A 12,311-nucleotide genomic window follows, 5' to 3' on the forward strand; every position below is an offset into this window, starting at 1 on the left:
TCCATACATATACTTTAAGAAAAGACTTCCTGACACTTAAATCTATACTCGACGTTAACAAATTTCTCTTCTTCAGAAACGCTTTCTTTGCCATTACCAGTTTACATTTCATATCCTCTCTACTTCGACCATCATCAGTTATTTTGCTCCCCAGATAGCAAAACTACTGTACTACTGTACTACTTTAAGTGTTTCATTTCCTAATCTAATTCCCTCAGCATCACCTGACTTAATTCGACTACATTCCATTATCCTCGTTTTGCTTTTGTTGATGTTCATCTTATATCCTCCCTTCAAGACACTTATCCATTCCGTTCAACTGCTCTTCCAAGTCCTTTGCTGTCTCTGACAGAATAACAATGTCATCGGCGAACCTCAAAGTTTTTATTTCTTCTCCATGGATTTTAATTCCTACTCCAAATTTTTCTTTTGTTTCCTTCACTTCTTGCTTAATATAGAGATTGAATAACATCGTGGAGTGGCTACAACCCTGTCGCACTCCCTTCCCAACCACTACTTCCCTTTCGTGTCCCTCGACTCTTACAACTGCCATCTGGTTTCTGTACAAATTGTAAATAGCCTTTCGCTTCATGTATTGGATCCGTGCCACCTTCAGAATTTGAAAGAGAGTATTACAGTCAATATTGTCAAAAGCTTTCTCTAAGTGTACAAATGCTAGAAACGTAGGTTTGCCTTTTCTTAATCTATCTTCTAAGATAAGCCTTAGGGTCAGTATTGCCTCACGTGTTCCAATATTTTTACGGAATCCAAACTGATATTTGTCGAGGTCGGCAACTACCAGTTTTTCCATTCGTCTGTAAAGAATTCAGGTTAGCATTTTGCAGCAGTGACATACTAAAGTGATCAGTCAACACCAGCTTTCTTTGGTATTGGAATTATTGTATTCTTCTTGAAGTCTGAGGGTATTTCGCCTGTCTCATACATCTTGCTCACCAGATGGTAGAGTTTTGTCATGACTGGCTCTCCCAAGGCCGTCAGTAGTTCTAATGGAATGTTGTCTACTCCCGGGGCCTTGTTTCGACTCAGGTCTTTCAGTGCTCTGTCAAACACTTCACCACGCAGTATCGTATCTCCCATTTCATCTTCATCTACATCCTCTTCCATTTCCATAATATTGTCCTGAAGTACATCGCCCTTGTATAGACCCTCTATATACTCCTTCCACCTTTGTGCTTTCCCTTCTTTGCTTAGAACTGGGTTTCCATCTGAGCTCTTGATATTCATAAAAGTAGCTCTCTTTTCTCCAAAGGTCTCTCTAATTTTCCTGTAGGCAGTATCTATCTTACCCCTAGTGAGATAAGCCTCTACATCCTTACATTTGTCCTCTCGCCATCCCTGCTTAGCCATTTTGCACTTCCTGTCGATCTCATTTTTGAGATGTTTGTATTCCTTTTTGCCTGCTTCATTTACTGCATTTTTATATTTTCTCCTTTCATCAATTAAATTCAATATTTCTTCTGTTACCCAAGGATTTCTACTAGCCCTCATCTTTTTACCTACTTGATCCTCTGCTGCCTTCACTACTTCATCCCTCAGAGCTACCCATTCTTCTTCTACTGTATTTCTTTCCCCCATTCCTGTCAATTGTTCCCTTATACTCTCCTTGAAACTTGGTACAACCTCTGGTTTAATCAGTTTAGTTTTGTAGACTATCATTATGTGAAAGATGATGACATTTCTCTTTGCAAAGTTGTTCAATATCACTGTAGTCAAGTTACTTTTTTAACCCTTGTGCCTGTTTGGGGTCTTTTCGGACCCAGTGTTAATAAAAATCGTTAATTAACACATACAGTTCTATTTATAACATATTCATGTTAGAGACATACTCTTCTATAAATTTTTTATGTCCTGTAAGTGAAGAAATACATCCTAAATACTGAAATTGTGTTTAAATATATGATTTAATGAGGTTAGATCATAAAATACCTCTTCTAGGAATTACAATATTTTTATTTCTTAGTATATTTTATGTTATTGATTCTGCTGTTATTGTTGTTTATATTCAGTTTCTATATTTTCTCCTCACAAATGTACCTGTTAGATAAGGTGAGGGCTATACTGATAAACAATTTGCAGAAGACATAGAAAGAGAAGGTCAGGAATTTTGCAGAGCGATGCAAGTGATGTAGAGTGTGACTACATTGGAATACAGGAAGAAGAATCGTGTTGTTGGCACTGTAAATAATTGTGACTGGTTTGAAATTTTAGAAACGCAACTTACAAACATAAATGGTGAAACGGTATACAATACAATTCAACCAAAAGTTATGAAGCAGTGCTCCGGAAGTATTCTAAGGCAAGAGAAATAATTACAAGAAAAGATTCTTTTTTATGTTTCGTTACTGAAGTGATCAGAAAAAATATGTGTGATAATACTAATAATCACACAGAATAACAATTTTACCTTGAAAGATGACCATGAATTTGTAACTTTTCTTGGCCTTCTGATTGTGTACAGTTGCAGAAAGGCGGTGGTAAGCCTCTTCGTGGGTTCTGGTCCGCAGGATATGGACTCTTTTTTTTTTTTTTTTTTTTGAGCAACCATAAGCGGAATCAGGTTTGAGAATATTCTACAATATCTGAAATTTGATAAAGCTACTCACAAGACAAGAAAACAAATCTTGGAAAATACGAGCCATATTAAAGATGTTCGTTGAATCTTGAATTTTGTCAAATATACCAGGTGCTACTATTGCAGTAGACGTGCACATTTAAGGTATGGTGTGGTTTCAGACTATATGATCAAAACCAGGGAAATATGGTATCGAAATGTAGCCTACTGTAGTACTTAGTAAGTGCACAACTGTATACACATCAATTAGGCATCGTCAGAGATACGCAGCAGGTTAAGAGAGTTGTTCACAATGAGATAGATCATTTGAGAGGCAGTGGAAGAAATATCACAACTGACAACTTCTTCACCAGCTATGAAATTGGTCAGTTGCTGGAGACACAAAACCTCGCCTTCGTGGGGATGCTCCACTGTAGTCATTGGGAACTTGCTAAAGAGAAAAGGTCTTATGCTTGTTGGAACGCTCTGCTCTAATCATTGGGAAATACCAAAAGACATGCTGCTATGCAGCCCTAGAAAAGAGTTTTCCAGCATCTTTAGAATTATCGGGAATACGCTGATGGTGAGCAAAATAACTGATGATGGTCGAAGTAGAGAGGATATAAAATGTAGACTGGCAATGGCAAGGAAAGCGTTTCTGAAGAAGAGAAATTTGTTAACATCGAATATAGATTTATGTGTCAGGAAGTCGTTTCTGAAAGTATTTGTTTGGAGTGTAGCCATGTATGGAAGTGAAACATGGACGATAACTAGTTTGGACAAGAAGAGAATAGAAGCTTTCGAAATGTGGTGCTACAGAAGAATACTGAAGATAAGGTGGATAGATCACGTAACTAATGAGGAGGTATTGAATAGGATTGGGGAGAAGAGAAGTTTGTGGCACAACTTGACTAGAAGAAGGGATCGGTTGGTAGGACATGTTTTGAGGCATCAAGGGATCACAAATTTAGCATTGGAGGGCAGCGTGGAGGGTAAAAATCGTAGAGGGAGACCGAGAGATGAGTACACTAAGCAGATTCAGAAGGATGTAGGTTGCAGTAGGTACTGGGAGATGAAGCAGCTTGCACAGGATAGAGTAGCGTGGAGAGCTGCATCAAACCAGTCTCAGGACTGAAGACAACAACAACAACAACGCTGATGGTATCATATGTTCCAAGGAAAAGTAAAGACGATATTCTATTCTCTACACTGCATCAGACATTTGCCACCAGCCCAGATTAGAAGAAAAATGTGAATGTTATTTTATTCTACAGTAGCACAAAGCGTGTATTAGTGAACAAGTGAGGGTATGTTCCATTGTACCAGTTATTAGGATTTCTTCCATTCCATCCACATATGGAGTGCGGGAAGAATGATCATTTGAATGCCTCTGTCTGTACAATAATTATTCTTATCTTATCCATATGATCCCTATGTGAGTGATTTGTAGTGGGTTGTAGTAGACTAATCATTTAAAGCCAGTTCTTGAAACTTTAACAGACTTTACTGGGATAGTTTATGTCTATCTTCAAGAATTTTCCAGTTCAGTTCCTTCAGTATCTATGTGACACACTCCCACGGATTAAACAAACTTGTGACCATTCGTGCTGCTCTTCTCTATATACGTTCAACATCCCCTTTTAGTCCTATTCTAGATTCTAGAACTGGTCTCGCAGGTGATTTGTAAGCAATCTCCTGTGTAGACTGATTGCACTTCCCCAGCATTGTATCAATAAACTAACGTGTACCACTTTTTTTACCCACAACAGAGCTAATGTGATCATTCCATTTCATATCCCTATGAAGTGCTACACCCAGGTATTTACATTAGTTGGCTGATTCCAACAGTGACTCATCAATATTATAGTCGTAGGATACAATGTTTTTTCATGTTGGGAAGTGCACAATTGCACATTTTTAACATTTATGGCAAGTTGGCAATCTTTGCACCACTTTTAAATCTTATATCGAGATCTCGTCAGTTGAAACTTTCGGGCTGAGAGGCCGTGGTCGATGTATAAAATTTCCACCTAACGTTTCGTCTCCATCTGCGGGAGAAACCTTCTTAGGTCGTCCGGCTACTGCCACTGAGGCTCCAGGTACTCTCGAATTTATAGAGTGCATAGAGAGCACCACCATCCATCATGTGGCAGTAGCTGGATGACCTCAGAAGATGTCTCCTGAAGATGGAGATGAAATATTAGGTGGAAATTTTGTACATTGACCACGGCCTCTCGGACCGGATATTTCAACTGGAGACAACACCGGCCATGAAATCCTACATTGTATGACTTAGCAAGATCTAGCTGAATATTTATGCAGCTTCTTTCAGACAGTACTTCATCCTAGATAACTACACTATCTGCTAAAATTCTTCTGCCTGCAAGGTCATGAGCAGTAAGGGTCCCAACACATTTCCCTGGGGCACACATGAAGTTACATCTACATCAAACCTTGACTCTCCAACCAAGATAACATGCTGCATCTTTCCTACCAAAAAGTCTTCAATCCAATCACAAATTTCACTTGATACTCCATGTGATAGTAAGTTTGACAATAAGCATATGTATGGTACTAAGTCAAATGCTTTTTGTAAATCAAGAAATACTGCGAAACTTCCTGGCAGATTAAAACTGTGTGCCCGACCGAGACTCGAACTCGGGACCTTTGCCTTTCGTGGGCAAGTGCTCTACCAACTGAGCTACCGAAGCACGACTCACGCCCGGTACTCACAGCTTTACTTCTGCCAGTACCTCGTCTCCTACCTTCCAAACTTTACAGAAGCTCTCCTGCGAAACTTGCAGAACTAGCACTCCTGAAAGAAAGGATATTGCGGAGACATGGCTTAGCCACAGCCTGGGGGATGTTTCCAGAATGAGATTTTCACTCTGCAGTGGAGTGTGCTCTGATGTGAAACTTCCTGGAAGATTAAAACTGTGTGCCCGACCGAGACACGAACTCGGGACCTTTGCCTTTCGCGGGCAAGTGCTCTACCAACCAGAGATTTTCACTCTGCAGCGAAGTGTGCGCTGATGTGAAACTTCCTGGCAGATTAAAACTGTGTGCCCGACCGAGACTCGAACTCGGGACCTTTACCTTTCGCGGGCAAGTGCTCTACCAACTGAGTTACCGAAGCACGACTCACGCCTGGTACTCACAGCTTTACTTCTGCCAGTACCTCGTCTCCTACCTTCCAAACTTCACATCAGCGCACACTCTGCTGCAGAGTGAAAATCTCATTCTGAAAACATCCCCCAGGCTGTGGCTAAGCCATGTCTCCGCAATATCCTTTCTTTCAGGAGTGCTAGTTCTTCAAGTTTTGCAGGAGAGCTTCTGTAAAGTTTGGAAGGTAGGAGACGAGGTACTGGCAGAAGTAAAGCTGTGAGTACCGGGCGTGAGTCGTGCTTGGGTAGCTCAGTTGGTAGAGCACTTGCCCGCGAAAGGCAAAGGTCCCGAGTTCGAGTCTCGGTCGGGCACACAGTTTTAATCTGCCAGGAAGTTTCACATCAGCGCACACTCCGCTGCAGAGTGAAAATCTCATTCAAGAAATACTGCATCTATCTAACTGCCTCAATCCAAAGCTTTCAGTATGTCGCGTGAGAAAAGAGTGAGTTGGGTTTCAGAGATGCTTCTGAAATGCATGCTGGTTGATACCGAGGAGGTCATTCCATTCAAGGTAGCTCACATGAGCTCAGAATACGTTCTAAGATTCTACAACAAATTGATGTCAAGGAGACTGGACAGTAATTTTGTGGATCACTTCTACTACTCTTCGTGCAGACAGGTGTGACCAGTGCTTTTTTTCCAACAACTGGGCATGATTTTTTACCTGAGGAATCTACAATAGGTTATACTTAAAAGAGAGACTAACTCAATAACAAATTCAGTATGGAATCTATAGGGCTCTCATTGGGGCTCTGGAGCTTTCTTCAGTTTTAACGATTTCAATTGTTTCACAACACCACTGACACTAATACTTATTTCCATTCATATTTTCAGTGGTACGAAGACGAAATTGTGGTAATTCTCCATAGGTTTTTCTTTGTAAAGGAACATTTGAAAACAGAGTTAAGCATTTCATTTTTGCTTTGCTACCCTCAATTTCAGTTCTTCCCACATTCGCTAGGGACTCGACACTAATTTTGGTGCCACTAACAGCGTTTACGTATGACCAGTATGATAATATTCTGCTACAGTAGTCATTAAAAGTATTGTGCATTGCAGTCTTGACAGCCAAATGCATTTCACTCAGTGTATCTCTGTTTGTAGCTTTACTCTGTGGTTTATACCTACTGCCCGGTAATCTCTGTTTCCTTAGAAGTTTCTTTACTGTGACTGTATGCCACGGAGGTTCTGTCCCATTATGAACTGTTCTACTGGGTACATATCTGTCTATTGCATGGTCAATTCTTTTAAACTTGAGCCATTGTTCCTGATTGAGATATTAGAGTGCAGAATTTTTAACTAGTTTACTGAACATGTACTCACCATATGTATTTTAAATTCGTTCTCTCTCACAAAGACAGATCCCCTTAATTACTACTCAAAATAGTCTAAACCTCCGATGTGTGTGTGTGTGTGTGTCCATATATATATATATATATATATATATATATAATAGAAAGAAACTTCCACATGGGAAAAATATATTAAAAACAAAGATTCCAAGACTTATCAAGCGGGAAAGCGCCGGCAGACAGACACAATGAACAAAATACACAAACACACACACAGAATTATTAGCTTTCGCAACCGATGGTTGCTTCTTCAGGAAGGAGAGGGAAAGACGAGAGGATGTGGGTTTTAAGGGAGAGGGTAAGGAGTCATTCCAGTCCCGGGAGCAGAAAGACTTCCCTTATGGGGAAAAAAAGTTTCCTTTCCTTCCTTTTTTTCCCCATAAGGGAAGTCTTTCTGCTCCCGGGACTGGAATGACTCCTTACCCTCTCCCTTAAAACCCACATCCTCTCGTCTTTCCCTCTCCTTCCTGAAGAAGCAACCATCGGTTGCGAAAGCTAGTAATTCTGTGTGTGTGTTTTGTTCATTGTGCCTGTCTGCAGGCGCTTTCCCGCTTGGTAAGTCTTGGAATCTTTGTTTTTTATATATATATAGCTTTCGCAACCGATGGTTGCTTCTTCAGGAAGAAGAGGGAAAGACGAAAGGATGTAGGTTTTAAGGGAGAGGGTAAGGAGTCATTCCAATCCCGGGAGCGGAAAGACTTCCCTTAGGGGGAAAAAAGGACAGATGTACACTCGCGCACACACACACACACACACACATATCCATCTGCACATACACAGACTGTGTCTTCTTTACAGCACATACACAGACTGTGTCTTCTTTACAGCTCTCTCTACTGTACTTTTCCTGACCTTCGTGCTGGCACTTGACTTTTATGCCGGAACACACTCCATAAAACACTTTCGGAAAGGACTTCCTGACACTTAGATCTGTTCTCAGTGTTAACAAATTCCTCTTCTTCAGAAATGCTTTTCTTGCCATCGCCACTCTGCATTTTATATCCTCCCTACTGTCCAGTCTTCAGTAATCAGTCTTTCCTTTTCATCCCGTTGTGTAAGTCTCCCCTCACCTGCAGTTCTGGGTGACCTTTCCAAATTGTACCCCTTTCTCTAAACCTCTCCAGTTCTCTTCCTTCACCCCTCTTCCTTCCCCTTCAACTCCTCTGCCAGAAGAAGGAGCCACTGGCTCCGAAAGCTTGTAGAAGTTAAATCCTTTGTGTGTGTGTGTGTGTGTGTTCCCCTGCTGCTGCTGCTGCTTGGTGAACAGATTTTTTATCTATCCATTTATATTATATGACTTACCAAACGAGAAAGCACTGGTATATAGACACAACAAAAAACACACAAACACTCACACAAATTTCAAGCTTTCGCAACCCAAGGTTGCTTCATCAGGAAAGAGGGAAGGAGAGGGAAAGACAAAAGGATGTGAATTTTAAGGGAGAAGGTAAGGAGTCATTCCAATCCCGGGAGTGGAAAGACTTACCTTAAGGGGAAAAAAGAACAGGTATACAATCACGCGCGCACGCACACGTACCCATCCACAGATATACAGACACATGCAGACATATATAAATGCAAAGACGTTGGGCAGAGGTGTCAATCGAGGCGGAAGTACAGAGGCAAAGATGTTGTCGAATGACAGATGATGTATGGGCCAGTTCCCATCTCCAGAGTTCTGACAGGTTGGTGTCAGTGGGAAGCATCCAGATAACCCATATGGTTCAACACTGTGCCAATATGTGCTGGCCGTGCGGCGAAATGTGTTTAGCCACAGGGTGATCCTCATTACTGACAAACACTGTCTGCCTGTGTCCGTTCATATGAATGGACAGTTTGTTGCTGGTCTTTCCCACATAGAAGGCTTCACAGTGTAGACAGATCAGTTCGTAAATCTCTCCACCAGCATGTGTGACTGACTGCAGATTGATTGTACTGCCAGTGATATACATATCACTTAAGGATGATGAAGACAAGATGAGAGAAATTGCGGCCTGTATGGAGACACAGAGGCAGTCGTTTTCAGTAGCAGTGGCGCAAGTTCAGTCTGCTGTCATCAAACTGTGTTTGCAGGTGTAAATGTAGATGTGAAAGCTGACATAAACATGGTCCCGGCATCCAGAATGTTTCGCAATTGCTTAGAAACACTCAGACTGGATGTGATTGCCTGTGGTAGCTGTGCCCACAACGCTCTTCAAAGGCAGATGGTAACTAGATTTGATGCACTAACCACATAGATTTTTCTTCCAAACGTGGGCATGTATGAAATATGTTCATGAACAATTCTTAAAGATTCACAGAGAATGTCTTGAAGATTTTGGAGACATCAGTTGATACAGAAGTGTTTAAAGTGTCAAATGTAAACATACAAAAATATTTAATTTCCTGTCATACAAAATTATATTGTCGACTTAATATCGTAAGACTACACAGGTTGCAAAAGGCATTAATGTTTGTATTTGATCTTGATTTTGTCCACATCATCACTGTTAATCTCGAATAGTTTTCATTTCCGGATGACTGATGGACAAGCACACAGACATTTGTCGAGTGAAATACACTCCTGGAAATGGAAAAAAGAACACATTGACACTGGTGTGTCAGACCCACCATACTTGCTCCGGACATTGCGAGAGGGCTATACAAGCAATGATCACACGCACGGCACAGCAGACACACCAGGAACTGCGGTGTTGGCCGTCGAATGGCGCTATCTGCGCAGCATTTGTGCACCGCCGCTGTTAGTGTCAGCCAGTTTTCCGTGGCATACGGAGCTCCATCGCAGTCTTTAACACTGGTAGCATGCCGCGACAGCGTGGACGCGAACCATATGTGCAGTTGACGGACTTTGAGCGAGGGCGTATAGTGGGCATGCGGGAGGCCGGGTGGACGTACCGCCGAATTGCTCAACACGTGGGGTGTGAGGTCTCCACAGTACATCGACGTTGTCGCCAGTGGTCTGCGGAAGGTGCACGTGCACGTCGACCTGGGACCGGACCGCAGCGACACACGGATGCACGCCAAGACCGTAGGATCCTACGCAGTGCCGTAGGGGACCGCACCGCCACTTCCCAGCAAATTAGGGACACTGTTGCTCCTGGGGTATCGGCGAGGACCATTCGCAACCGTCTCCATGAAGCTGGGCTATGGTCCCGCACACCGTTAGGCCGTCTTCCGCTCACGCCCCAACATCGTGCAGCCCGCCTCCAGTGGTGTCGCGACAGGCGTGAATGGAGACGTGTCATCTTCAGCAATGAGAGTCGCTTCAGCCTTGGTGCCAATGATGGTCGTATGCGTGTTTGGCGCCGTGCAGGTGAGCGCCACAATCAGGACTGCATACGACCGAGGCACACAGGGCCAACACCCGGCATCACGGTGTGGGGAGCGATCTCCTACACTGGCCGTACGCCTCTGGTGATCGTCGAGGGGACACTGAATAGTGCACGGTACATCCAAACCGTCATCGAACCCATCGTTCTACCATTCCTAGACCGGCAAGGGAACTTGCTGTTCCAACAGGACAATGCACATCCGCATGTATCTTGTGCCACCCAACGTGCTCTAGAAGGTGTAAGTCAACTACCCTGGCCAGCAAGATCTCCGTATCTGTCCCCCATTAAGCATGTTTGGGACTGGATGAAGCGTCGTCTCACGCGGTCTGCACGTCCAGCACGAACGCTGGTCCAACTGAGGCGCCAGGTGGAAATGGCATGGCAAGCCGTTCCACAGGACTACATCCAGCATCTCTACGATCGTCTCCATGGGAGAATAGCAGCCTGCATTGCTGCGAAAGGTGGATATACACTGTACTAGTGCCGACATTGTGCATGCTCTGTTGCCTGTGGTTCTGTCAGTGTGATCATGTGATGTATCTGACCCCAGGAATGTGTCAGTAAAGTTTCCCCTTCCTGGGACAATGAATTCACGGTGTTCTTATTTCAATTTCCAGGAGTGTATTTGTGGACGTTTAAAATTCCTGTTCTGTACTTTTACGATTAAGGGTATGGTGGCATGTTTAATCACAGGTATCCGTACATATAATTTTGTCTTGTCAAATTGCGCCAAAGGAATGTGTTTGCCTCCCGAATTTTTTACGGACTATCCCAGGAAACGACATCTTTGCATTGTTTGTTGCTGTTTTGAAGACTAAGAAATCCCACTTTGTAGTTTGACTAAGCTTTGTTCCAATGTGACATAATTTTTTTTCCTGTCTTTTTATGTTTGTGTCGTAGAGAATGTTATTGCATAATTTTTGTTCACATTTTGTTATAATTTCCAGAATATGACAGGACTTAATGTGTTTCTTCTTCGTGTCACGATATTTCGTGTAGTGAGATAACAGAATATTCCACTCCATGTGCACATTCTTTCATATTCCATGTGACAATGGCTTAAGAGAATTACAAAGATTTTAGTCAAAGGAACTGGATGCTCACCAATGAAGATGGAGAATTTTCCTATGTAACGATTTTTTAATAATGTAGGAAATACACTATTATTTTTTGCTACCACTTCTGATAAAATGAGAGCAACTTTTTCTCCCCTGAGAGTCTAATACTATATGGGGACTTGGGCCTATAGCTTCAATTAACAGTAATTATTTACCTTGTTCCAGGTTCAAGAAGATCTGTTACCAGTGTCAGGGTGCAGTGGGTTCATTAAAGAGGAGCCAGACTTATATGTAGGAGTGGATTCAACTGAGAATGAGGTAAGTTTCCACATCTGCGTCAGAATTCCAGTATAATCGCAGTTGCGGGAGGTGATGTTTATTATGTGCGTAGCTTTTGCTAATATATAGTGTAACTGGGTAGATAAAAAATTACTCACAAAGCAGTGGCACGAGAAAATATGTATAGCAAAATGTTTTACATAAGCGGGCTTTCAGAGCCAGTCACTCCTTCATCTGGCAGAAGAGTTGAAGGGGAAGGAACAGGAGTGAAGGAAAAGAGCTGGAGAGATTCAGAAAAAAGGGGTAGAGTTCGGATCAGTCGCCGAAATCCCTAGGTCAGGGGAGACTTACCGGAAGGGATGAGACGTCATCCTGTCCGCTGACACGGGTTTCTGGGTGACTTTTTCGAGCTATACCCCTTTTCGTAAACCTCGCCAGTTGTTTTATTTCACCCATTTACCTTCCCTTTCAACCTTTCTGCTAGAAGAAGGAGCCACTGGCTCTGAAAGCTTGCAAACTATAATACCTTTTATATGTGTGTCACTGCTTGGTG

At 42.5% G+C, this 12,311-nt stretch overlaps 1 protein-coding gene across 1 annotated transcript in view; it reads left to right on the forward strand.

The window, feature by feature from the left end:
- The window catches only part of LOC126295266 (uncharacterized), a 710,311-nt gene that overhangs the window by 122,358 nt on the left and 575,642 nt on the right, over nt 1–12,311 (forward strand). The window contains exon 9 of the mRNA XM_049987689.1: nt 11,705–11,797. Within this exon, the coding sequence (XP_049843646.1) occupies nt 11,705–11,797 (93 nt within the window). The remainder of the gene's footprint in view (nt 1–11,704; nt 11,798–12,311) is intronic.

Source organism: Schistocerca gregaria, chromosome 11 (genome assembly GCF_023897955.1).
Source record: "Schistocerca gregaria isolate iqSchGreg1 chromosome 11, iqSchGreg1.2, whole genome shotgun sequence".
Lineage (NCBI taxonomy): Eukaryota > Metazoa > Arthropoda > Insecta > Orthoptera > Acrididae > Schistocerca > Schistocerca gregaria.